This window comes from Ornithodoros turicata, chromosome 8 (genome assembly GCF_037126465.1).
Source record: "Ornithodoros turicata isolate Travis chromosome 8, ASM3712646v1, whole genome shotgun sequence".
Taxonomy (NCBI): Eukaryota; Metazoa; Arthropoda; class Arachnida; order Ixodida; family Argasidae; genus Ornithodoros; species Ornithodoros turicata.
The window spans coordinates 37,309,862-37,336,685 of NC_088208.1; the positions used below are offsets into that span (position 1 = coordinate 37,309,862).

General features: G+C 45.4%; 4 protein-coding genes and 1 long non-coding RNA gene across 6 annotated transcripts in view; 1 reads left to right on the plus strand and 4 right to left on the minus strand.

The window, feature by feature from the left end:
• The window catches only part of LOC135367204 (mannose-P-dolichol utilization defect 1 protein-like), a 23,121-nt gene extending 22,239 nt beyond the window's left edge, over positions 1-882 (minus strand). The window contains exon 1 of the mRNA XM_064600363.1: positions 858-882. Within this exon, the coding sequence (XP_064456433.1) occupies positions 858-870 (13 nt within the window). The 5' untranslated portion in view covers positions 871-882. The remainder of the gene's footprint in view (positions 1-857) is intronic.
• LOC135367203 (remodeling and spacing factor 1-like) overlaps positions 1-14,655 on the plus strand; it is a 22,410-nt gene extending 7,755 nt beyond the window's left edge. Inside the window, exons 7-18 of one of the 2 annotated variants that reach the window (XM_064600360.1) lie at positions 374-391; positions 601-660; positions 1,159-1,495; positions 1,620-1,726; positions 2,393-2,497; positions 3,554-3,633; positions 3,734-3,785; positions 3,880-4,087; positions 5,763-5,994; positions 6,191-6,291; positions 6,356-6,476; positions 11,821-14,655. In XM_064600360.1, coding sequence (XP_064456430.1) covers positions 374-391; positions 601-660; positions 1,159-1,495; positions 1,620-1,726; positions 2,393-2,497; positions 3,554-3,633; positions 3,734-3,785; positions 3,880-4,087; positions 5,763-5,994; positions 6,191-6,291; positions 6,356-6,476; positions 11,821-13,207 — 2,808 coding nt within the window. In that variant the 3' untranslated portion in view covers positions 13,208-14,655. The remainder of the gene's footprint in view (positions 1-373; positions 392-600; positions 661-1,158; positions 1,496-1,619; positions 1,727-2,392; positions 2,498-3,553; positions 3,634-3,733; positions 3,786-3,879; positions 4,088-5,762; positions 5,995-6,190; positions 6,292-6,355; positions 6,477-11,820) is intronic. The other variant, XM_064600361.1, reaches the window with a different exon arrangement.
• LOC135367205 (uncharacterized) lies at positions 6,612-10,317 on the minus strand. Its single transcript, XR_010414390.1, has 3 exons — positions 10,052-10,317; positions 8,531-8,769; positions 6,612-6,757 (listed from the first exon to the last, which is right to left on the minus strand). It is a non-coding gene; the product is annotated as an uncharacterized LOC135367205 (long non-coding RNA).
• Positions 14,656-15,238: 583 nt separating the features above from the next.
• LOC135366231 (uncharacterized) lies at positions 15,239-22,020 on the minus strand. The gene is made up of 7 exons (XM_064598901.1): positions 21,770-22,020; positions 19,686-20,000; positions 18,926-19,201; positions 18,330-18,523; positions 17,873-18,131; positions 17,385-17,509; positions 15,239-16,606 (listed from the first exon to the last, which is right to left on the minus strand). Exons 2-7 carry the CDS (start codon positions 19,987-19,989, stop codon positions 16,439-16,441), a joined length of 1,326 nt encoding a protein of 441 aa, XP_064454971.1. The 5' UTR covers positions 19,990-20,000; positions 21,770-22,020; the 3' UTR covers positions 15,239-16,438.
• Positions 22,021-23,203: 1,183 nt separating this feature from the next.
• LOC135367207 (ribonuclease H2 subunit B-like) lies at positions 23,204-26,591 on the minus strand. Its single transcript, XM_064600366.1, has 10 exons — positions 26,192-26,591; positions 26,000-26,065; positions 25,749-25,856; positions 25,625-25,689; positions 25,408-25,519; positions 25,109-25,279; positions 24,416-24,497; positions 24,257-24,314; positions 23,904-23,981; positions 23,204-23,303 (listed from the first exon to the last, which is right to left on the minus strand). Exons 1-10 carry the CDS (start codon positions 26,277-26,279, stop codon positions 23,220-23,222), a joined length of 912 nt encoding a protein of 303 aa, XP_064456436.1. The 5' UTR covers positions 26,280-26,591; the 3' UTR covers positions 23,204-23,219.
• Between the last annotated feature and the right edge of the window lie 233 nt (positions 26,592-26,824).

Genomic DNA, 26,824 nt, shown 5'->3' on the forward strand with positions numbered 1-26,824 from the left:
ACCTTATTTAAAAGTACAATCGCGAGAAATAATTTTTTGTAACAATTTGTCAAAAAATTTGAATATCTTTTCATAGAGACCTATGCTAGCACGGCTGGGGTCTCACCAATACATTGTGACTGCGTGAAATTTGGGCGAGATGCCGATAAGCCAGTCGCATAACTGTCAGCTTTGCTTATTAGGAATCTGGCAATGCTAATGTGATAAGGGTGATAAAGATAACGTCATTTTGTAATAGTATCGTACGTGCGTGTACTGTGATAAGTCCCAGTAAACACGGATTGAAATGCAAGTGGCACACGTCCACACAATATTGATACACATTGCATAACTACGATGCTTAAGTACTCCTTCCTCTCTTTCTTGCATTCAGCCAACCAATACGAACAAGGTATGTCAATATGACTTCTTATGTAGGCTACTGCAGTAGAGCATAATGAATAGGGTCTGCTTATATGTACAATGTGAAGTTCGATCGTAGTCAGGCTCACATGGGTAGCAGTAAGGTTTACTATGTCCACTAATGATATGAGTAATATCACTAACTGAAGGCCAGATGGACTAAAGACCTCCACTGTACATCGTGTATTTTTCTCGTAGAAACGTGGTGGGAGGCAAGCAGACAGAGACTATGTCCCAACAGTGAAACCAAAAACCAAGGTAGGATGCAACACTGTCTCTTCTTTCTTGACTACACATAATATGAGCCACCTAGTTGGGTGATTCACATGGTGACTCACATTTCGGACATCACATGTGATTCTGAGATGTGATGTAAGACACTGCCCTGTGTTTTGCTCCTTTGTCACACGTGAGATTTTGAGTCATCTAGTTGTGTGATTCACATGGTGACTCACCTTCAGACATCATTCGTGATTTTCGGCTGCGATGTAAAACACTGTCCTGTGTTTTGTCCTTTTGTCACTTGTGCAATGTGAGTCATTTGCGGGGTGATTCATGCAGCGGCTCACGTTTCAGACGTTGTGAGTCGTACATAGGACACTAACCAGTGAATGAGCTGCAAACAAAAGATAGCGGCATCAAGTGAAAAAAATTTTTCAAGGACGCAAACCAGGCTTAATGCAGTCCTGCGTTACGAGCATTCTGTGTTAGCTAAGCACATTTTCCTCAGTGTTTTACGGACGATGCTCCCTCCAGACCCACTCTCACAAAGGGAGCGCCACCATAGCTGCCGAGAAACGGCGTAAGGAAGAGGAGCTGCTGAGACAGCAGCAGAAGAAGAGCAAGAAAAAGCGCCGAAGGGGGGCAGGGGGAGGTTCCAATGGAACCCCCCGGCGGAGGCCCTGGGAGGCTGAATCATCAGAGTCAACAGAGGAGGAGGAGGAACTTGAGGATGAAGAAGAGGAGGATCCAGATGAAGCTGGCCACCTACTTGTTCTCCCCGAGGCAAACCCCGAAGACGAATTCGCTTGCGAGGAAGAAGACCCCAACGCCGAGGTCATTGTGATACGACGAGCGCGGACAGTTCGAAGAGGTGGGGACAAAAGAACTGCATTTCAGTTCTTCAGTTCAACTCACTTCAGTTAATTTTGTTTTGCCTCTGAGTACTCTTCAGTGTGTGTGTTTTTTTTTTTTTTTTTTGTCCTTACATGACGCAGTTAAAACGGAAGTATCGAAAGAAGACGGAAACAGTGGATCAGACAGTGAAACTACCCACGACGAGAAACCATGCAGCAAGTGTGGCAAGGGTGACCATCCTGAATGGGTGAGCAGTAGTTTTTATTTTGCTGTGTTGCATGTGCGCTTATTGTAATAGTGTCGTGCCAGCCCCGTCTTAAATGCGCTCGCTTCATGTACTTGCGTTGACGTTGGGTGAATATTCTGCACACGGCAAAATGTTGGTTGCTCGTGTTAGTGAGGAGGCTGGATTGCCACAAACTACTACATATCCTCGAGCGCTATGGCATGCAGTCACAGCCAAGCTGGTAGACATGTGTAATCACTCTGTTCCTAATGGTTTGAGGTTAAGACATTTCGTCCTTTTATGCAGAATGTGTGTGAGACATGTCCAGTAAGTATTTAATTGCCCTAATACCACCTCAGTTTTATCTGCTTCGTTATATCTGAGCGTTACATTGCTGTACACACTTGTAGATGTGCCACATGTATTTGATTCTAAGAACATAATTATAGAACAAAAAAAAGCAAATTTCGTTTCTTTTTTTCCTTTTTTTTTTTCGCACTTTCCGGTACAACGGTGTGCTTTCGTGTTGGAATGTGCACTGCAGCATCAATTCAACATCAATCTCTCATCTAAACATAACTCCCACTTAGCCTTCTTTTTATCTTATCGATCTAGCAGCGATATTCAGAAACCATTTGTCTGATATTCTGTCAATTCACCTGTCACCTTGGCGAAATTGCCTTTCAGATCTTGTTGTGCGACTCTTGTGATGCTGGATATCACACGTCATGCCTCAAACCTGCCCTCATGATCATTCCCGATGGAGACTGGTACTGCCCACCTTGTGAACATGTGAGTTCCCCCTATGCTTGCAAATAATAGCATTTTTACATTTTGCATTTTACATTTACCCGGAATAACTCGGCCCGTTTAGTCCGAGTCTATTTAGTGCCTTCTTTAGTGCAGACAGTGTTGCTGGTGCGACATGACTAAGGCCCTCCATTTTCCGCGGGCTAAATTTCGCGGTATTCAGAATTCATCGCGCAATCCTTCGTTTGGCACAGAATTTCACGGAATCCTTTATTTTTGGGGTGTGCGGATATTTCAAGCTCTCGAGTTCGAATCTAATATCAATCACTCTAAGTACTTGATTCGCGAATCGAATACCCAATATTCGGGTTTCCGGATATTCGACTATTCGCCGAATACGAACGACACCTCCCAAAAAGTGGGCTTCACCCGATGCTTCCCTGCGTGAGGTGAAGACTGCTTTACGAAACTGTCCGTGCTGCAGGACAGACACAGACAGATTGTAGTTTAGCTTAAGATAACGTTAGCCCAAGTTTATTGTGCATACTTCGCGTGAGGAAGGGGCGGCGTCCCTCCCGTGTGCAAATTTAGCGGTGGCAGTGGGGGATTCTGATTTGATGTCTGGGAGGTTGCCTTCAAAGGGTTAAGACTCTTAAATAATGCCTACAGCCCAGGAACAAAAAAAGGGTGTCCTAAAGATGTTACATCCCCAGGGCATGTGTTGTAAACACCTTCCTATAAAGATCCTATAAACTCGGTAGATGCTACAAGATCTTCGAGCAGGTATAAAATGATTGCTGGCGACACACTGCAACGGAGGAGGATACAAAATGTCGTGTATGTAATGCTGAGCCAAAACAGTGCTTTGAATCTGTAATTTTATAAAATATTTTTTTTTTCCGCATTATACAAGAAAATAAAGCGTTTCCTGTTTCAAGCAACCGCTTACTGCTCGCCACAGAAAATTGCAGAATTTACGAGTCGGTGCCGCGGAATTTTGAATTTTTTCTGCAGCAGAAAAGCCGATGGCCTTAGACATGATGCACCGGATGTGTCTTGTTGCACAGCAGGTTTCATAAATGTGTATTTTGTGTACAGAGGATGCTTTGCGAAAAATTGCTCGAAGAGATCAAACTTTACGACCAGCTTTCAAAGAAGAAAGAGAGGGAAGAATTGAGGTGAGCTTCGCTGTGCTTTTTTTTTTGTTTAGCTGCGTTGTTTTCACTATGTCACCGTGTCTGTAGAAGTGACCCATCTCTCGTGTATCACTCTTTTCAGGAAGCAGAGGTTGGCGTACGTTGGAATCAGTCTCGATAATGTTCTGAAGCCGGTAAGTGACACGCAGGTAGAAATGCCCGCTGAGTTTAACCCTAAATCCATTAATGGCACAGGTCGCTCGATATTACCACGTTTTTGCCTTCTAGGAGAAAAAAGAAGAATCTGAAGAAGGTGAGGAAGAGGACGAGGAAGAGGATGGAGAAGAGGACGAGGAAGAAGAGGAGAAGGAGAAGAAGGCGTTTGCAAAACGCTCTGCGCGGAAGCGTAAAGTGATCAACTATCGCTTCCAAGAGTATGATGAAATGATCTTCCAGGCTGTGGAGCCAGAGATCAGGGCCGCACAGTCTGCCAAAGGTAATTGGTCATCCATCTCAGTTTAATTGTGCATTACATGTTGCAGCGGAAGCAACTGTTGGACACTGTACAGTGTTGATCACTTTGAACGCGCTGTCGACTTAAAGCGACATGCATTCGTTGTTACGAAGCTCGCAGTCGCCATGAAAAATATTTCAATTACAGTCAAACCTCGTTACAACGAAACGCGATACAACGAAATTCGCGATAGAGCGAAATAATTTGGATTCCCCGGCAGATGGCCATAGAGATCAATGTATTTTAACTCCCGCTACAACGAAACACTTTTTAGCCGCCGCCTCGATACAACGAAAGAACGAGATAAGGTTTATGACCCCAAAGCCGACTTTAGGGTCATGAAAACAAAGGGCGCGAGCTGCGTCCTGTTCCCGCGGCGAAAGATGGCACGCGCGATTATGGTCGGGAGGAATCTGGTGCCTACAAAAGGAAGTCTGAGTCATTGGAAGGTTAGGGATTTTCTTCCGAGGCTTCTCCTTTTCGCGCTTGTTTTGAACTGTCCGGTTGCAGCCAACTAAAAAGAGCACGAGACGCAAGGCGCTATCGCGCGCGTGGGAAACGCTTCGTTCGCGTGGCGGCGTAAATGAAGAAATCAGCCTAGATGATTTTCTTGACGGGGACAAACATGCCATAGCAACGGAGAGCCTTACGGAAAACGCACTGTCATAGACGTATAAGGTTTGCGGGAGATCGCAACACGATATGGAGAAAGCTGCGGAGGCTTCGGCGGCGTACGAACAATGCGTGACACCACGTCTTCTAGGCACGACGCAGACGCGCATAACCGGCTATTTCACGCAAGAATAAAATGCCGTAGGTGCACCTTGGCGCTGTATTTGTAGTTGTTGTCATTTTTCACGAAAAACATTTCCGCATCGTCGCGAGAGTTATCGACGCTTATCTACAGCGCGCACCCTCGCAAAGGTCGCGATCCGTGACCTTCAATTCGGTACAACGAAATGTTCGATACAACGAAAGAAATTGCAGTCCCCGTGGGTTTCGTTATATCGAGGTTCGACTGTAAATTCAAATTATTCAAATTCGCAGCCAATTATCTAGAACCAAATTAGTTAACTGGTCAAAATCAAACACAGAAGACTGTCCCTTCAGGTTCTTCCCTATGTAGCCAGCAAGGCCAATGCCCTCCCGCAAGACATGGAGCAGCAGTTCCTTTTCAAGTACCACAAGCAGTAACTGAGTTGTTCTTTTACTGCGTAAACTGTTTATAATGATGCATAGTGGGGTCAGACATAGCATATGGTGGATTTTCTTATTTCTGTAGTGCATATAGTGAATGGTATGCTACATGTAATGTGGCTATAGTACTTTAAAACTTTAAAAACCCTCATGCCTAACACTTGTGGTTGTATGCCTACCTCAGTCTGGTTTCTACGTGCTCGCTTGATTTAGAGATACAATCTAACCCCTTCGAAACATAACTGCGGGGTCAGAAAACTGGCGTGAAAGGCCATGCCAATAAGTAGAATGACACTTTTGAAAAAAAAAAAGAGTTGCATTTTTAGGATTATGTTTCTTCTGCCGAGCACACTTCATGTTTCTCTCTCGGTATATTACGTAGTACGTACTACATGTACATATACGTCGTATGCGTAACAGTCCCACTGACAATGACAACAATGATGTGCTGTGTACCCAGTGGTAAGCATAGGCGGGAAAGACTTGTCTGGCCTGAGCCATGGAGTAGAAGAAGATGAGGAAAAGCCTGCCGCTGAAGATAAAGAAGCAGAGGAGGAGTCGGAGGATGAAGAGGAAAAGGCTAGGATGCAGCGGTTACAGCCCAAACGGAAAAAGCGGCCGCGGAAACTTACGAGCCTCGACTTCTCCTCAGAAGACGACGCTGATGACACGGACGAGTACCAGGGCTCCAGGTATCTACACAAAATGGTTTTGAAAAAAAACTACTTTTCGAGCGCATCTTCTTTTTTTTTTTTATCTGATGTATATCGGGTTATTTGAATAAGTCCTCCACTACATCAGTTAGCGACTGCAGCCGTTTCTCTCTGAATGCGAAATTATGCTGTCATGTTTTGCAAAATAATTGGAGTTACCTCTACTTCCGCGTAGTGCCGCGAGTGGGTCGGAACCGTGCAGTGAAGGAGCACCCACGTCCGGTTCGGAGTGGGGTGGAAGCAGGAGGAGGAGACGACGGGACCTGGATGATTTCGGTGAGCCTTGATTGCCGGCACCGAGCGACATGGCGTGCGCCTAATGATGGTGAATTTATTTTAGTTGTAGACAACAGTGATGAGGACGATGAATCTGCGTACACAACAAGGCGTGCTGCGGCCAAGAAGAAGGTCAATTACAGAGAAGTATCTTCAGATGAGGGACCGAGAAAAAGAAAATCAAAGTAAGGCCTTTGGAATGTGCAACAAAACATCGTTAGATTTACATTGATATTGCTGAATCATGGAGTAACAAATTAGGGTGGGGCTTTCACTGTGTCATCGCGGATGTACACAAAGAAACAGTTGGTGCTTACTTTGTTTGTGGGGAAGGCGTATCTCAGACACGCGGAGCAATGTCTACAGTGCACATCACTGAGCTCTCATGAGGTGAGTATGGTACTTTCTACTCTATTTATATACCCAATTATGCAGGGTACTTGGTCTTTTGTTTCATGCAGTTTATCTGTCAAGAACATAAAACACTGTGATATATCACAACATTGGATATGACAGCTAGCATAAACACATATGCTGAGATGATAATGAAGGATATGGGGGCCCATTGGTAACCTAACTATAAGTGATGATTCACATTCTGTGCAGATTCTGCATGAAAGTTCATCAATGAAACTAGATGCTCTTAACTATTTGAGCTTGTAGGTATGAACTAAATAGGTATTAGAAAGCAGGTGTAGCACGTACTGAGCATAATTTAAAGTTCTGCACACTTACCAACCTCCTAGAATAAGCTGCAAATTAATGCTGCTGAATGCCCGATTAGCACACGATAACCAACCAATGGACACAGGAAGCAGAGTAACAAATGCACACGCAAAAGTGAGAGCCAGCCAGAGCAACCGAACAATATGTAAACAGATAATTGAAACGCTGCTTACTCACCAACGTCCGAGAGTATGCTGCAAGTTAGTACTACTGAATGCTCGATTAGCACACATGCAACCAACCAATGCACACAGGAAGCGCAGTAACGAATACGTATGCAAAAGTGACAGCCAGCCAGAGCAATGGAACAATATGTGAACAGATAATTGAATGCGCTGCTAACTTACCAACGTGCGAGAGTACGCTGCAAGTTAACGCTGCTGAATGCTCGATTAGCACACATGACAACCAGCCAATGCACACAGGAAGCACAGTAACAGATACACATGAAAAAGTGCCAGCCAGCCAGAACAATTGAACAATGTGTAAACAGATGATTGAATGTGCTGCTCACTTACCAACCTACAAGAGTAAGCTGCAAATTAGTACTACTGAATGCTCGATTAGCACACATGACAACCAGCCAATGCACACAGGAAGCACAGTAACAAATACACACGCAAAAGTGCCAGCAGGCCTGAGCAATGGAACAATGTGTAAACAGATGATTGAATGTGCTGCTCACTTACCAACCTACAAGAGTAAGCTGCAAATTAGTACTACTGAATGCTCGATTAGCACACATGACAACCAGCCAATGCACACAGGAAGCACACAGGAAGTAACAGATACACATGAAAAAGTGCCAGCCAGCCAGAACAATTGAACAATGTGTAAACAGATGATTGAATGTGCTGCTCACTTACCAACCTACAAGAGTAAGCTGCAAATTAGTACTACTGAATGCTCGATTAGCACACATGACAACCAGCCAATGAACACAGGAAGCACAGTAACAAATACACACGCAAAAGTGCCAGCAGGCCTGAGCAATGGAACAACATGTAAACAGATAATTGAATGCGCTGGTAACTCACCAACGTCCAAGAGTATGCTGCAAGTTAATACAGCTGAATGCTCGATTAGCACACATGTAACCAACCAGAACACACAGGAAGCACAGTAACATGTACATGCAAAAGTGCCAGCCAGCCAAAACAATCGAACAATGAGTAAACAGAAAATTTAAAGCGCTGCTCACTTACCAATGTCCGAGAATAAGCTGCAAGTTAATACTGCTAAATGCTTGATTATCACACATGGCAACCAGCTAATGCATACAGGAAGCACAGGAACAAATACACATGAGAATGGGCCAGCCAGCCAGAGCAATCAAAAGAATACATAAACAGATCATTGAAAGTGCTGCACTCTTACTCTTGATTGACAATCAACCAATGCACATGAGCACAGTAATCACCACATATGTAAGTGTGCCACGCAGCCAGAGCATTCACACTGTATCGAACAAAGTAATAGAGGCAGCAATAGGAACTACATAGTGTAAGCTTACCAATGCCCAAGAACATCATGATAAAATAATGGAAGTACCATGAAGAAGCAAATGTTTTTCTCTAGAAAATAGCTTATTCTCAGGGCTTCCTTGCGACTTTTTAGTTTCTTGCTATCACCATGCTGCAGGTGTAGTGATGTGTTAGTGATGGGCAGTGTCCGTAGTGATGAGCAGTCCACATAAGTAGACTTGGATGGTACAGGAGTAAAGAAGTTGGGTGGGAGGGACGTGAGTAGTGCCTACAAGGACAGCGAGTAGTAGGTTTCAGAGGGTCGCAGTTAACAAAGAACACGCCTGGATAGAGAGTAACACTGGTGTTGTGTAATTAACAGAAAATGGCTCTAGTGTGGAAGCTTCGGTGACATGTAAAAACTCAAGACAAGAAGCAACATGCTGTTGTACGCTAAGCAAAATGGACTAGGCTGTGTAGTGAACTGAACAGCAGTATTATGGGCAAATGTTACATAGAGTAACAGCGAATCCCAGTTGTTTTGTTCAGGAGACACATGGAGGACCCACGTACCAGCAAGATCGTGATGAAATTGCTTTGTGGTATGCTTTAGTTGCAAGGGGCTTCCAGGATTTTTTCCAATGGGGGGCAAAGCGCTTCTGGGGGGCAAGAGTGCAAACCCCCACCCACCCCCACCAAATCTTTTTCTGGAGGCGGATGTTGTGCACTGTGTGGGTGTTCAGAGGTTCCTATCATGACATCTGACCATTACGACCTGTGACTAAAGAGCGCGCAATTTTCAAAAGCGACCTTGGAGTTCCAGGGGGGGCACGACCCCCCCCCCCCCTTGCCCCCTCTCAGTACACCCATGATTAGTGCACGGGTGGTATGCTGAAGCAAGTCGATGCAAGACAGAGCACGCTTGGTGGATGTCCTGAAGCAGGCGGGCTAGAAATGAATGACTGTGGTCACTGACTAGGACACAAGAAGCACATGATGCAGAAGCAGGTTGTTGCAATTTAGTTGGTGGCAACCATTGCGAAGGGGTGCAGGACTTCACATATCATGTCAGATGATTAGTGACAACGACCATCAATTTATTACTATAGAGGGACAGTGGAAGGGGACTGAATAGGTCGATGCCAATACGTCAGAAAGTGCACATACATGTCAAAGGGTGCGTGTGGCGGTTGCAAAAGGTGCAACAATCCAACTGAAGGAGTAAGGAATGACTTGCGTCTTTGGCATGGCAGACAGTGTGAAGTATGTTTGTGAACATTTGAGTACAGTCGTGGCTAGAAATAACTTTTGCAAATACGGTCGTACGTTCTGTGAAACCCTAAATGTCGAGCAGTAATGTGATGTCATCCTGCAAGCTTTTGCATTTCTTTTTCGTTTCGGTTTCCCGTTGCTAACCCTAATTTAGGAACACCACAGCTGCGTTACATGCAAAAACCTAAAGGGTCCGGCTAACAGCGAACATATTATGTCACTGCTCCGTCAGCCATTCGAGCGTAACACAACAATGCCTAAAATAAATTCTTCAAGCCGCAAAAGTTTGTGAAACTCACTTGTCACGAGCCGCGGCACCTGAAGAACGAAATGTGTCGTCTGCAACTGAGCACGAGTGTCGTCTGCGTCGTGCCGCTGTATTCTGTATTTTTGCAGTGCTAAACGGGATATGGTTTTCAGACGAATATCGTAGCCTATATTGTTTACCCGCGAATATAACTCGTATGATGTTTTCTGCAAAAACGATCCTATTATAAAATAGAAATTTGAGCGTAAATTGCAGGGGCTGGACGTACAATGGAGACAATGGGAGTTCGAGAATGTGTAGAGCGTGTTGGGTGGGTGGGTTGGAAGCGTTTTTGTCCTTCCGCTTTCTCAATCATGTTCAATTGAGACAAACACAACATTTCGGCTGTGCCCAAACAATGGGGTATTAAAGACGGCAGTTAACGAAAAGCCGTCAACTCCCGCGCGAAATCGGAACTATCACAGTAGGCAGCGTACTTTTGTGAAGTATTTTTCAGTAGTCTATTCGCCAATCATAATCATTAAAATAAAATTGTTGTTGTTTGTTCGCTTGGCTCTTCGTGCGCGTAGGACCCTAATGCCGGTACCAGTATCCTTCGGCAGCAGCCGATGCTATGCCGAAACGAAACGTAAACGAAACTTCGCCAGATTTACATATCATAGCCACGTTCTCGCCCTTACAAGCAGCTTTGTTTGCAAAGCCGTGCCCAAGTATCGGCTCGCTTCGTCAGCGTACTGAAGTTCATGATAATGGACACGGATATTGGGAGACATCCCTTCGCCGAACCTCGTGTATTTTCGTCGTCTACAAGCTAGCGCTCGATCACTTTTTGCCCTCTCCCAAGCTCGCAATCCAACGAAAGGCGGTTAGCCTTAACCCAGCCCACGCAGGGATAATAGAAAAAGTGAGATATCTTGAAATTGGAAGAGGGAAGGCACGACCCCAGCGGAAGCGGGATGCGATAAGCCATGCGTATCTTATCTGGTGCGGGAGCAAGTACATAAAAATATTCGTTTGCAGCACGTTTCGGCTCACTTTTTCTACTACCCCTGTGCAGGCTGGGTTAAAGAGCGAGGGCGCGCAAAAAGAGGTCGAGCGCTAGGTTGTGGGCGCTCCGAAAACGCATGATGTTTGGCGGATTTTTCCGATGGGATAGCTCCTCAATATCTGTGTCAATCATCATGAATTTCAGTAAATTTGGCACACACTTTACACTGTTGAGGTAAAAAAGCAACTCTTACTTGGCAGATTTCAGAGTTCAGTTCGTAAAAACTGAATACTAAAACTCAAATTAGATGACATTCAAAGGAGGTTGCACACCTAGTAAGAACAAATGCCGTTGACAGTGTGATTTTAGGTGGTGTAGTTTCTATCATAATTTAATGACACTTTTTTTTGGGATGCCTTCGATATTGTTCGGTTATTGTAAATGCTACGTCACTTTATGTAACAGCTGCAAAATCTTTTGCGTCCCGAGCGTCATCACCACTGGACAGGCTCAAATGATAGGTAATTTATTCCTCTAATAATTATCAAAACTTCGTACTTCTAGGTGTCACTGTGAGAGCCACAACAAGAAATGTTCACGCGGGTGACACACGTTTTTGCGGCTTGGAGATGCAGCACTACAGTTCATTTAGCTACACTTGAGTAAATTCAATTTTGAGTAATGGCAGTTCTGTAAATCATCTTCCTGAAAAAAAATGTCTAGTCTCTTCTATTGAGGGGCTGAGCTTATAATCTCTGACATATAACAACCATACATTGTATGTGACATCACAGCACATTTTTCCATTGCAGCATACGAAGACGAAGACCAAAATCTGAAGATTCAGATGAAAGTGACACAGACTGGAGAGGGAAGAAGAAGAAAACAAAAAAGCGACGAAGCTGGAGAAAGAGCTCAAGTTCCGAGGAAGAAGCCGAATTCACCGCAGAGAGCTCGGATGAAAGTAGGCGAGGTGGGCGAAAAAACAAGAAACGTGTCCCTTCTAGTTCGGAAGAAGAAGAAGAAGAAGAAGAGGAGGAGGATGAGAAGCCAAAGAAGGCACCAGCCCGGACCTCAGCAGCGACGGCCAAAAAGCCTGTCAAAAAAGACTCTGAAGAAGAGAGTGAAGAGGAAGAGTCTGATGATGATGATGAAGAAGAAGAAGGGAGCAGTGAAGAATCATCCAGTAGTGCACAAAGTATAAAATTTGGGAAGAACAGACAGGTGATTCGTTCTGATGAAGAGGAGGAGCACGAGAAGCCTGAAAAGAAAGAACCAACCAAAGTTGAAACGGCTCCGCCTCAGCAATCTCTTCCACCAAGCGAACCAGCACCCCAAGCCACGTCTGAGCCCCCAGCTCCGAGCGCGACCGCGCAGGTAGCTTCAGTCCCATCGTCAGTAATAGCCGCGGCCCCAGCTGTACCCCCATCCGCAGTTGAGGAGAAGCGGCCTGAGCCAGTAAAGCGGTACGTTCCGCCACAGCCGCCTAAACAGAAGAGGTTACCCCCTCCAGAACCACCCTCGGACGAGGACGTCCCCATGGACGACGAGCCTCCGCTCGAGGAAGAATCCCTTCCTGAACCGTCTCCCCCGTCTGAGCCCCCTCGCAACCTACCAGAAAATAAAAGCTTCACTGACCGCGGCTTTCCCGACGACGATGTGCCTGACAAGGGATTCCCCGATGATGGCCCGAGCGAGCGCGGCTTTGCTCCAGACCCTTACAGCGACTGCGCTCCCCTCGAAGGCACCTGGAGTCAACCCCTTGCACCAGCACCCGTCGAACCTGTCATGACTTCCTCAGCACCGAGTCCCCCTCCTCAGCTGACGAGCCTAGATGCCACACCTCGCATGCCCCATCATCCCCCTCCCCACTGGGGCCCACCGCGAGGGTTTGCCTGCCCCCCACATCCCAGGCCACCTCCAGGGATGATGCCGCCTTCAAGGTACATGCCGTACCCTCCGGGTGGGGGCTGGTACGGTGGGCCCCCTCATCCTCAGCAGGGTCCTCCTCCGCCGCATCACGAAGGCCAATATGGGCACTACGGTCCCCCGCCGCCGCATTGGAGCGGTCCACCTCCTGCCGACGGCGGATTCAGTATCAGCAACCTATTGCGACCGCGGGCGCATCCGGCAGAGGGCGGGGAGGAAGATGAACTCAAGAGTGTGACAGATATTTTTTCCTACATTTCGCAGGAATGAAGGTGTGCATGGGAAAGAAAGTGCATCAGTGGAGACTCGGGATAGGGATATTAGGGAAGGAAAGGTTTTATTATGAAAAGAAACTGTCGGGGACGGGGGTCATGGAATGGCAGGCTTCAGGGGCTTGCCAAGAAGGGCATGTCTTGTAGAAGATTATGTGGCCGGGAGCATGTTCCAGGGAAGAATCGGGGACATGCCGGGAAGCAACAGATTGACTGGGTGGTGGGGGCTTTGGACACAGACCAGAAGGGGTCAGGCTACATTTTTCTTATTGGCAGCTATTGATCGTCAGAAAGAGAAACGAGCCTGTTGCCAAGAGCCGAGTTGCATTTTATTTTGTACGAATTTTAGTGTAATTTTATTTGTACAGAAAGCATGTGAATTCCTGCATGCTGCAGCACAAAGCTGATTACTCCAGTGTGCTAGCACATTCAGGGAATCTATTGAGCATTGCATCATCCTCATAGGTACCTACTTTTGTATTCTCATCAACATTCTGAAGTGTTACCCTTTTCCTTGATTAGTGGGTTGCAAGGTAGAACTGTACTTTTGTCGCTCTACTATCTGTTATATCAGTAATTCAGCTGTCTGTTGTATGCTGAGTGTTAAAATTTTATTCGAGGTCGGACAGCAATAACAGAAAAATGTTGATTTGCATGTTACTTTTGCTTTTTATGTATGTCATGTTCGATGGATGGTCTCCCATGATTGTGACCACGTGGCGAAAATATTGATTTGGTTTTTCCTAATTGATGTCCTATCACAGTTGGGTATTCAGTTACCAGGGTCACAGCATCTTAGTGCAAGTACCTCGAAACCCACGCGAGTGTTACGATCGAACTTAACATCAGAACTTATCGTTTAAACCACAACATATGTATTTATGAAGCATTCGTACTCTACTCCACACAGGGTCTTGTGTGACACAACATTTACGTGTATGTCTTGTGGCTTATGTACAGCAGTTTATGTGTTTCTTTTAACCTTGCAACTCTCTGGTGCATTTAACTGACTTTGTACCATTTGTAACCATCCAAAATGCATACAGAGGTCCTGCATGTCCTGGGGCAGGTTCAGTATCGTCGGGGAGCTTACCCCCACTCCCACCCCCCCTCCTGTACAAAGGGGCACCTTCCAAAGCGTTGGTCCTGAATCTGCCTCCGATGGGCAACGTCTCACATAACTTCCAGTCATGTCTTCTTTCTTTTCTTTATTCTTTTTAATATAAAAGTGAAAGCGGTGACATAATAATAACATCGGGGGCTACTCACGGGTGACTGTCTGTCATTCTCAAAATGTAGCGCTCTTACCTGAGTCTCCCCTGGAGCACACAGTTTCGGTGAAAGAGGCATTTCTTGTAAATATGGCGGGACTGGCCTGCGTGCTGTACGGTTGTATGTGTGTGTGTAATTGCATCTGGTGCTTTTATTAAAAAAATCCAAGAACTATTCTCGATATTTTTAAGCCAGGCCGCAGCACTGGAAGTTCTGGGTGGGTGTGAAAGTTAGCAGCAGCTCCCTATGGTGTTGGCCCCCCGAGATAAGTTGTCCCCTGGCAGGCAGATTGCTTGGAAAGACACATTATACATGAGAGAGCACTCTCTCAGAGTCTTGGATATCTTGTTTACTCTCGGACAGCTTTACATCTTAGACAAGCCTGTTTACTCAGTAGTATGCGAACTAGTATAGTTTAGTATGCGTCCTGGGCCGACTTCAGGGGGAACCGTGCCGACATTCATCTGGAAAGTCTTCGGAAAACCCATTCGAACCCGTGTCACCTCCCAGTCTCGCCGTGGAAAGTGATCATCCTAACCACTATGCCACGGGAGCTCGTACCCCCACCACAGGTCTCTGTAGTCCTCAGGGGCTCCACTGTGTAACCTGAGTGTACGGCCCATTGCATCGATCAATTAACGTCACGAGTGCAGCTTTCAGGGTTGCAAACTGCGCTTCTTAAAAGGCACATCTTGTAGGCCTGAACCTGAATCTTGTTCAGGATTATGCAGAGCAATGAGTAAAAGAGAGAAACGGGTACGAAAAATGTTGGTAATTTATTTTAGCATTCACACAGGACTGCAATAGTTGGGTCACACTACCACGACAACAAAATATTCCATGGTGACTCGTCGAAACCCTCATGAACCCTTCCGAACAACAACCATAATATCCTTTCGCAAAATAATTCGGGACTCCTCGCAAAACCTGTGCATGCATCGAGAACAGTGTCTGCTCGCTGAAGAAGGCAATTCAGCTGGTAACAACGAAATTATGAAGATATCTGTGTAAATGCTCCATATACTGTGGCACTGTAACACTATCTACGTTGTTCGTTAGCTTGTATTCTTTTATAGCTGTGCCGTTGCGTATCAACAACGGCGTTTTGTTGTTACAACTTTCTGTCAGCGTGGTATTTGAGCTGGTAGATATCTGATCACAGAATGTTATCTATGTGTCGATACGTGTATGGTGGTAATATTGCTGTCGATATAATCAGCCTCAAAAGTATTATCGGCAAAACAAATGCGTGCAGTTACAGTGGTTTAAAGTGGGAAATTGTTTCAAACCATTTGGAATTGCAGATATTTTTTACCTGGGTACCTTCTATAAAACGGTTGTCGATTATTTACTAAGCTACTATCGATAAAATTGATGGCGGCAAAATTACCGTCGACAACATCACCTTCGATACACGCGCCATTGATAAAATGTGAATGCGTTTACTGTCGATGGAAGCATTCTTGACAAAGTTACTTGCGACAAAAACAGTTGTCGACAAAATATACTGACGACATATAATTACTGCCGACAAAATTACACTCGACAAAACTTACGTCGACAAAAAGGAGGAAAGAAGCTGTGGCTTCCCCTTTCATGACTATAGAACACGTGAAATATATAGCTTTCTAGCGATACATTTTTACGTAAATACTTTATTTCCAGCTTGAGTACATGCAGCTCAACTTCCGCGCCCGTTTTACTTATAAACTATATACGTCGTGTGTATATATCTGCTTTGTGCTACTACGTGCGCATAACTATAACGTTCCAAAATACCGTATCATCGGGATATAACGCGGATAATGAACCGAGCAACAGACAGCGATCGTAGAGGCACGCGACGGTAATCATACCACAGAAAGAAGCAAGCGTATTGCTTAATACCACTGACTTTCCAACAACCGGACAACGCAAGGATTTCCTTCTCTCCCTTTTTTTTTTTTTTTTTTTTTGTTCAGGGACTTCCCAGAAACTCTTGTACGCACGGAGCCGAGCAGGCGGCTGGTGCACTGCGCTTCATGAATACACGTCGCTCTCGAAGCAGCTCCAGCACTTGACCGCCGGAGTCGCCATCGGAGTAACCTTCGTCGCAGTCCTCGGGTGTGAGGTCGAACAGCGACCCCTAGCACAGAGAGAGAGAGAGAGAAAGAAGACGTTGACAGCGCTGCTCGATGTATATTTTGCTGCGGGACAAACTTTGCATTGTCTTTCGGTAAATATTTAACCGATTTTCGTGATACTGGTCCCTTTCGACAGCTTTACAAAATTTACATTGCGTGGACGTAACGGATTACTAGTTTTCCTATTTCGTAGCTCTAGGGGCGTTAGGGATCGAAGTAACGAAAAATTACCAAAATTTGAGAGCCGAGTTGCGGAGCCCACCAGCAAAACACTAAAAAATGAGAGCGAAATATTTTATATCCTTTCAAAGCAAAAATATTTTCCGAACATTTTAATACCAGGGTCATGTTTTCCCAGTTGGCTGTTCTCGCGTTTTACCGTGAAATATGAGGGTACCGTATGCGACATGTTGTTTGCTGGCAACATCTCGGGGCGCCTCGAGTTGCATGATTCGAGAGAGAGGAAACTGATTGACAAAATCGCCTTGTGATAAATATATCCAGGTCCTTGTCATGACTCTGTTCTTCTTACATGGCTCTGATCTTTCAAAGCACACTACATCAGTAATTCTACGTACAGCCCTTACATAAACTGAGCACAATTTTCTCTGCAGAAGGACCTGTGGTTCGGCTTCTCCGAACGATGAGTAGTGAAGCGGTAGAGTACGCTTTACAGGCGGAGTGCTTGTTTTAGGAACATGGACACTATCTTGGAACTGCAGAAACAGCATAACGCTGTCACGAAACAAAGGTAAAGGTAATGCCAGTCTGAATACTTACGCATGTATAACAGACCTCGTGCCAGTTACACGCTGTAACAAGCCTCGCTTTAAATGCAGCGTCAACGGGTAGGAGATTTTCTAACGCGGAGCACCCACTTGTCAGCACCTGCAGGACTCTGCACTCTGGATAACGAAAAAAAAAGGACGCATTAGCAAACGCACGCATCAGCTTTCAGAGGGTTTCTATCGCGTTTATCGTTTTACACCTCACACGGCTGGTATTTTCCAGCAAACATGCACCAAGCTCAGTTGATTCACTACACAACATGATCGTGCTCTGTAGTTACTCGAACTCTTCAACAGAACGATTGCGTAGGGACAGCACTTTACCTTACCTCGCGCTGGCCGGCTTTCCCGCTCTACACCCGCGCCAGCAGTTCATTTCGTCGAGATGCTGGACTGGATTATTGCGTAAGATACTCGTAGCTTGACGTCTACGTGACGCGCAATGTCGGAGTCTACGCTGTACTAATTGACAAATCTTACGTTGAGGATTAGAAGATGGGGTCTGTGCTTCCAATTTGTTGCTGCTCCCCGAAGAAGTGTCCTGTTCGTCCTGCATCTGAATGATCCTCAGGGCGCTGTGCAAGTGATCGAGAGCACGCCGCACGCTCTCCAGGTCGTAGGCGGCGTCCAGACGAGCAGCTACTCGGTTTTCGTCAGGTCCTCCCGCATCACTGCGCTCCAGTGCCAGGGCTTCCGTCAACAAGGATTCTTCCATGCCACGCAGGCGATCTTCGGCAGCCTACGATAGTGACATCATTGCTACGGTTGCACCAAGGAACATCGTGTGAACACTTTCTAGAGATGCCGAGGTAAGGGGTAAACGCACCGCTGTCGGCGGTACTCATTGTTCTTTTGGGATTTCCATGCATGGTACCAGGCACCATCCCACATTCATGCTGGTACTCCATACCGATGGCATCTGATATGGTCACCGTACCTGAAACCTGTCATCGTCCATGTCTTGATTGGACTCCCCATCTGTCTGAAGGGACGGTGCTTGATGAGACGAAGCCATGCGCTTCTTGCGCATGCTAGCAAAGGACAGCGCCATGGTGCGGTAATACTCGTCCAGTAGCCACTTTTTGAACTTCTCCTCGTCGGTCTCGTTCTTCTGGCCTTCAACCGCTTGATCTACGGGACGAAAATAACGCGTCTTTCCGGTTATTCTGTACCGAGTTGCCCCTGCTCCCGTAGGCTCCGCCCCACTGTGACGTAAGCGCAGCGTTTCAGGCGCGCAAGGGAGTTGCACCATAAAGACAGCGTCTTCATGGATAAATAATTTACTGGTGACGCTACTGGCGGGCAGTCGAATGTCGGACCGCGTGTTTTACGTTTTTGGACATGACCGTCATGATGAGACTCTCCAACTCGAGAGTGTTCGCAAATTCGAGTTCAAAATGGTACTCGCAAAATGCACTTCGTTACTCGCTGCGGTACTTGAAAAACTTGACTACTGAAAAAATTTCAAAACTACTTTTAAAAACATGTCCGTGGACAAAAGGTCAGACATCCCAAAGAGGCGCTGCTACTCGCCTTTGCCGATGTCAGCGACATCTCTCTTCTGGGGTGTCTTTGGATCAGGCTTCTGCTCATCACTGAAGATCTGCCTCAGTTCTCCCAGCACTTTGGCATCTCGCTTCGTGAGGCTGCCTTTCTGTCGACGCTCTCCTGCCTTGACGGACCGGCGTCTCATGGCTCCCATGGCGCCGTCCAGCCGCGGAACCCGCCGGTTGCCCGAGGCCTTATTTCGCTTCTCGCCGCGACCGCCTAGTAACTTCTTCTTGGCCATTCTTTTCAGGGCTCCGTGCACTACAGACATATATTCGGAACTTATGTGTTCTGTGAAGCGAGTACTGAACTAGCAGACGGTACACTAGATATAAAGTGAAAGTAAAAACCGCCGTATTCGCCTTCGGGGATCCCTAGAGCCTATAGTGCCGCACCGCAACGCTTTTTTTTCGCCGTTCCCTACACTCAAGGACGCGTTGGGCCACCTTCTAGAAGCCTTTAAGTGTCAAGAGTGGCTGTGGACACATTGCTGCATCGCTAGCTTAAGAGAAGACAGCACAATTGTACAACGAAGATAGTTGCGTGACTGAGGCAATAAGAGGCGCCCCTTGCAAGAGATGCCCCTTGAGGCGCACTTGCCCCTAGGGATCCCTGAGGCTAACACTTGAGCTGGCACGAGATGACTTGGATAAAACTCCCTAGATGTCACGGATCGTCAATATCAAATAAATCACCAACCACTCTTCAGCACCAACATTTTGCAATTACAAGAAGGCGGCATTACCTGGAGCAAAACGGGAAGTCAGCCTTTGCGAGTGAGGCAACAAGAGATTACGGCGCAGTCCCGTAGTGGGATCTTCGTTTTCGACCCAGTGCTTCCCTTCTTCTTGCTCGCGGAGCAGCACGGGCAAGAGCTTAGCCATACGTCGCGACAACAGTTCGGAGAAGATCCGTTCCCGCTGGCCGACGTCATCGCCGCCCGAACGTTTGTGCTGCGGGAAGTGAGTGGTCCTCTGGACGGCTTCCAGGTCCAGACATAGGGCTAGGCCGGCCGCAGTCAATGCGACCGCGACAGCTTGAAGCAACATGCTATGGCAATCTGCATGGTAAATAAAGCTAATCAGCACTACTCTGTTTGTGCGTGCTGATATAGGTAGTATTTTGTTCCACTGGGGAAAAAAAAAATCAGAGAACAGCACGATTACTCATTGATAACGTTGCCTTGGAGGTATGTCGTTGACATCAACTCTCAAATGAGAGAGTAGTTGATATTTGGACCACGATACTGTTTATGATGTAAAAGGTGCGTGCCACTGACTCCCGCCTGACAACATTGTTGTTCCTGGATCGCCTTCTGCTTGCCATACCCACATTACAACGCGGGCTGGAGAGACATGGACCACAACTCCATACTGTAAAAAAGGCCTAAGTTTGGACAAAACAGAGAACGGGCGACACATTAGGACTCAGAAGGACCGGAAAGACGCCTGCGAGGTTGCCGGGAAACAAATGCTCTCGCGCGCGATGACGTCACCTAGTTTTCGCGAAACCGAAACCTATGAAGGCTTTCTGGTTCTTTCAAAATTGCTACAAATTACTACGTAATATTCACCGCGACAACACTCACATTTCGCGCATTGAGGTTTTGAGTCGCGTTGATTTACGTAATAAAACAAATTACATCTTCATTTTTCTTTGAGGTATCTACGCCTCGAACAATCAGTATTGCCTCTGAAGGAAAGTGAAAGGTGAAGCAAAAAAGCAGTCAGCTATCACGTTTTCGCAGAATTGCATCAGAACAACACAAGATCCCGTCTAAACTGGCATTCGAAAGCACCATCCCAGTTAAACCCCACTTAGTTTTTTTGTTTGTTTGTTTTTAGGTCAGTATCGTAATGTAGAAAAAAATAAAACACGGAACAAGATCACCTGCTCCAAAAATATATCGGAACTAAGCATTCATTGTGTGACGGAAATGCCTTCCGCAATGGAGTCATACGACATGTTCCTTTTTGCCAGGAATCATCTATCTCGAAAGAATCAGTTCAGACGTCGAAAAAAAACGTTTTTTTTTTTTTTTTTTGCTCCCCGAAGTCCAACGGAATCCTCACTTAAATCCATGCCATTGCGCTGTTTACTGAGAGTTCCCAAGGACAGCGCACTGCAGGTGTTGATCAATGGCATGTGACATTTAACCGGGCCGGTCTGGACGGCTCCGTACCCGCTCTCGCGCAATGGATGACGATGCTGGCTGTTCGAGACATTGCGAATGAACATTACCTATGTCTGCAATGTGATTATCGTTTCTGCATAACAGTGGTCCCCAATTAACTGGCGAACTACAATGTCCGGGCACATAGGTGAAATGATGATGTACGAATATTGACTCGTTCGGTTCGTGTAACTGTCTTGTCCTTTTTTTTTTTTTTTTCCAGAAATTAAGTGTGACGTTATACCGCACAAGGACCAAGAATTAATGCTCAACCAAAGCGAGTTGTATCAGTTCTCAATTTTGAGACCTGTTCTTCAAACGGCTCAATAAGTAAAAAAAAAAAAAAAAAAGAAAGAAAAATGCTGTCGAAAAATCGAAGGCTGTAAACAGCATTGGTTCTTTCCGAATATTTCGCGGTACCTCATTAACGACGCTGAGCGCGTTACGCGACACTTTACATAATTTATGAGCCGTTCATTAAAATCGTCTCTGCGCTGTCCCATCAACAACAGAGGACAGGTTCGCCGGTACAGAGAACGTTAAGCCGCTTTATCGCCCATCAGTTTACGCGGCTTGTAAAGCCACGACGTTTAGTGAAAGGAAAACGGTGGTAGGTTACAGAGAATAAGTGGAAGTATAAGTGGATTTTGCCGTACCTGCACAGTGCCTTCTATCTTGGGGTGATACCTCTAGCGAGTCCCGACCAGTGAAGCTGGAATTCGATCGATGCTGACCACCGCGGCGCAAGCCGGGAAGGATCCTGGATTTGCGCAATATGGGGTATAGAACAGAAAAAAGTCGAGAAACGCAAAAAAAAAAAAGCTGCGTATTTCGAAAAAATCAGCCGGCAAAAAAGCAGCCGCAGGGCCGGCGAGTGGGCGACAGGTATATGAAGCGCAATTGATTTATACTCTCTTCCGACGTGTCGTCTGCGAAAGAAATGGGGGCCTGCTGGGAGTAGGTCGTAGTTGTAATGTGTGTTCCATTCTTTTTCTTACACGGTAGATTACGAGTGATTGGTATGAGGTAATTGTTTCGATCAAAAGGGACGTAATTACAGAGCGTAATAGAGTAGATAACAGGGAGCAATCGTAAACGGGGCTTCTCTGCTCAACTTAGAAGCCTTAGGTGAAGCACGCTTTCCAGGCAGATCTGATACGCTGTTTAAGCGGTAACGGACCGCGTTACGACAGCTTTACGTGGATAACGGCGTAATTTACGGACGTTGTACGCGCGCCATACACAGTAGCTCACGAATAGGGTGCACATTTATCCGCTTTTATTTTATTAGCAGCATCACTGTGAATTATTTCCTGAAGCACTTGCCTCTCGTTGGTTTCGAAACACATAGTGGCAATAATAAAAATGTGAATTATGGCTACTATGATGGCGCCTGTGATGGGCGTTGGGAACCCATTTTGATATTTTGCGTTATTAGTGGCATGCTCAGTGGCGTAGCCAGACCTCCAAGGTAGGGGGGGGGGGGCTCGATATGAAAACTCGCCCCCCCCCCCGCTGATCCTGGGTGCAACAACACACACGTACTCATGCACGGTACAAAGTGCGGTTAAAAAAAACAGAATGAAAATATTTGGTGGTGGTGGTGGTGGTGAAGATGAAAACTGCTTGCCGTGGTTGGCCACGCTGGAAGCGGGCAGCGTCACGACTAAGACACAGAAGAAAAAAAAAAGAAACCCACACTACACTATAAGAAAATATTTGATTTGGACGTGCACAATACGATTACATGTATAGGCTGTCATGTCCAATGAGGTGGTGTCATGAGATTGGAAGGATTTTGAAAAGCTCATACTTTGAAAACCATTCAACAGTGCTGCTTAGACGCCGTGAGCTGAAAGAACTTTCGCGATCGGCACACTGTCACTCCCCCCCCATATGTTATTTTCTCCTCGGATTTGCACGAATACCGTGGGTCGGTCCGTGGCAGGTAGGGGGGGAGTGACAAGCCCCCCCTAGCCCCCCCCCCGTGGCTACGCCACTGGGCATGCTATATCAGATTCATTTCCACTGCTTTTCGTCTCGCCTGTTTTTGCCCCAATTGTACTTCAAGCACAAAAATGATAAGCAGATAAATAAAAAAACAGTTTATTTCTTTGTAAAAAAACTCGAAATGGTTCGCATTCCAGTCATATTGACCTTCTTCTCTTTCTTTGGTGCAGCCTTTGTGCCCTAAAATACAAATAAGAACCACAATATTCAGTCAGCCACGAATGCAAACAGTGTTTGCAGAGCAGAAGAGTATAACTGCAGTGAAGGGCGAGTGATGCTAGTTTGACATTGAATGGACTATCGAACACCAAATGTGATAAAAAGTGAAGTTTTTTACGGCACAAAGTTGTAAAACAAAAACAGAAGATATGGACGTGCATTATGCAGTACTTTGTGTTGGAAGAAATGTGATATCCTTTTTTTCTACACAAAAGTTGTAGCTTTGAGTACAAAACTAATAATTCCCTGCTCTTACTATTGTATTGCTCTTGCTACACTTTATATTTTTCTCTACAGACTCGTCCACCTGATAGCAATAATAATTTTAAAAAATTATTGCCCATGAATGGTGTTCCACTTAATGGAGTTAATTCAATGGGGGTTGTCATAGCTGAACTTGTAATTTACCCAGAAGCACTTCAGCAAACCACCCAAAATTGTGCTATTAAAAGTTAGCACTCTGCCGAAACATTACTGGAAGTAAAATGATGAAACTTAAGAACCTAATAGATCCAAAATACTGCTTCATTAGAGTTCCTTACACACAGAAATCACGTTCACCTTTGGAGCTGACTCTTTCGGTGTGCCGTTACCGTTGGTATAGTCTTCAGATGGCTTTACAGAATCGCCCTTCTTCTTCTGAAAGTTATAATTACAGAAATGTAATAAATATAACAAATATCACTGCAGTGCTCAGGGACATTTGTGTTTGGGGGAGTTCTACAAGGCCACATGCAAAATGTAATATTGAAATATGATCTAATAGTGCTATTTAGTTACTATTTAGTCCACAGGTACCAATTAATTATACATAAAAACAGAAGTTGTCTAGGTTTAGTTTCTGACTTTGAACCCTTCAATCATTGAGGAAATATTCTAAGTGAATCAAGGTGAATCAAATCTACAGAAAATACCTTTGAAGGCATTTCTTCAGCATGAGGTGAGGGCTTCTTTTCAGAGATGTTGTCTAGCCTACAAGAATACAACAAAGTCATACAATCCAAAGTCGTATCCAGCTTCGTTTAATCAAGATTCTGAGGGACAAAATGATGCCAACATGAAAAGAAATCTACCCCAGAGCAGTCTTCAGTTTCGAGGCCAGGGATTCCGAGACATAGTCCCTCACGATGAAGAAGGCTTGCTGAGTATATTCAACTAGAAATTTATTAAATAGAATACTTATGAAAGACATGAACAGGCCAAGAAAGGCTCTTTGAAATATAATATGCTGTCTGAGAGCATTGTGTTATACTATAGCTATCTACAATGCATCGCCTAAGAGTGAGCCCAAAATTTGCAGACGTGGCAAAACGTATTCCAAAAGTGGGGGACAGCACAAAAACAGCAGACGACACAGACAAGTCGTCTGCTGTTTTTTGTGCCCCACCCCTTTTGGAATACAGTCCCATACCAACACCCCCGTCTTTCAACTCTCATTTCTCGAAACATATTAGCTGTGGAACTAGTTCAATAAAGTCCATTTACTGGAAAATTATATATTCTATCGTGTTTATCAATACTTCGTCCACATTTACTTGGTAGCTGATGCTGTCACATGGCTGTCTAACTAGCAGGAAGGGATGAGAGAGAGAGAAAGACAGGAAAAAAAAAGTGCAAGCAATGTGTACACGATGGAAAGCAATTATGCTATTGTGTCACTGTATGAACTTTTTTTTTAATGGCTTCTGTATTTCAAGGTCTCAGCAATGTGCTGGCTACTTTGTGTCACATGCTCTGGATGTAAAAGTAGTAATAAAAGTAATTACTTGGATCAACTTTGGGGGCATCTTTGCTGCTCCTCACAAAGTCGGCACTCGACGTCGAACACAACCGCCGTGCTTCAAGAACGTCAGCCACGCGACGCACTCGGCGACTGAGCCAGTCGACCGTCTTTTCCTGGTTCATTCGGAACACTCTCAGGCTTCCTCCAGATATTTCTGAAGTCCACAACAAATCAATTTATTTCATAATGGTACCTCCTCATTGACTACATGCATCCACTTAATGATATTCCACTCCTTTTGCAGCAAACGTTGACTCGAATGATGAAGAAAAAAAATCCCACCTTTCGTGTCGGCTACGCGATTAATGCGTTTTTCGCACCAGGTTCTCAGGTTGTGAGCGTGCGAAAATTCCTGATCGTCAAAGATGTCATCCAGTGGCCGGAATTTTTCGCTCTGTAAAGTTTGTTTTTGTATTGGTGTTAATCTTCAACCTTATTGCAAGGTAAAGCGTGAAAGCCAATAAAGAATAATTATAGGTGAGAATATGATTTCACTAACCTTCTGCAAATAGAACAGCGAGAAGTACACTGAGTCCATCGCTGTTACGATGTAAAGCTCACCACCTGGAAGTTCGGGGGGGATTATTTAAGTTCCTCACAAATACCATCTTTATATATCTTACATGATTCCACGGTGTCTCCTATAAACCAGGATCTCGGTTTCTCGGAAAACTTAACAAGCTCGTAGTAACATTCACCATCTTCTGGTCGTAAAAACAAAGCAGGTGTACCTGAAATTGAAGAGACTAAAGAATACAGATGTGACGAGAAGATGATATAGGGTAGTGGTTGTGGTAACGTTCTCTCGCTTTTTGTTTTTGTTTTTCTGTGGGTAGACATAAAGAAACGAACACCAAAGGGGGTATTGCCTTACCGTCCTTCGGATGACGCAGAGTGACTGCTACGTGACATACTTCACTTTTGTCTGGCAATAGGTTCTCTGGAAGTTTTAATGAGGCACGTCATGAAGTAAAAGACACGTAAACTCCATACATGAACTTCGACACGAGTACCCAATGCGTGCTCTGGATAAACAGGGAGGCAAAGCATGAAAATGATCGCTTACGTGGAAAATAAAACACTCGTTGAAGAAAGGAAGACTCCTGAGGTGACTCAGTGTCGGATGTCGCATCGTGATCATCGCTGTTAGACATTAAACTTGGAAAAACAAGAAAACTTTGTTGCAAACAAAACTTCGCGGGAACGTGACCTGCGTCACGGTGACGTCACACTGGAGGGCTGATGCACGTGCCGATAGTAAGCAGTTATTGGATCGAGCGCGAAAGTAGAAATGTGCGCAAGCGGCAAGCTCTGCGTCCAACACGCAACAGAGTGTGTTCAGAAGTTTGACTGTTTGTACGTGAATTCTAAGCTGCGTTAAGGACAACGCAAAGCTGCATCTACGTCAGAAAGAAGGTGAAATTGAGGTCAAATGGAAACCACTGCAGGAAAGCAACAGGTAACTCATGAAAATTTCGAGGCAAATGGTAGCAGGACACATTTTTAAGTTGCAGGTTCGTAAATGAAACACGGACGAAGAGAAATGATCTTTATAACGAACGCTGAGACTGGGGTAGAAACACACGAACACAGCTGCTAATCTACCCCAGTCACATGGTTCGTCATGAGGATATCCCAGCTTGTCTAGCTTTCTAGCCACTCTTTACGCAGAGAAAGGGCATACATTTTTCGATTTTGG

Bases quoted from the DNA above. Each gene is read 5' to 3' on its own strand.
- LOC135367207 (XM_064600366.1), bottom strand. From the start codon at position 26,279: ATGTCTAACAGCGATGATCACGATGCGACATCCGACACTGAGTCACCT. The intron at 26,066-26,191 runs GTAAGCGATCAT...TAAAACTTCCAG, and splicing joins ACGAGTGTTTTATTTTCCAC to AGAACCTATTGCCAGACAAA. The intron at 23,304-23,903 runs GTGAACGTGATT...TTTGTATTTTAG, and splicing joins CGAAAGAGTCAGCTCCAAAG to GGCACAAAGGCTGCACCAAA.
- LOC135366231 (XM_064598901.1), bottom strand. From the start codon at position 19,989: ATGTTGCTTCAAGCTGTCGCGGTCGCATTGACTGCGGCCGGCCTAGCC. The intron at 18,132-18,329 runs GTACGGTGACCA...TCACTATCGTAG, and splicing joins TGGACGATGACAGGTTTCAG to GCTGCCGAAGATCGCCTGCG. The intron at 17,510-17,872 runs GTAAGATTTGTC...TTCGTTATCCAG, and splicing joins CCCATCTTCTAATCCTCAAC to AGTGCAGAGTCCTGCAGGTG.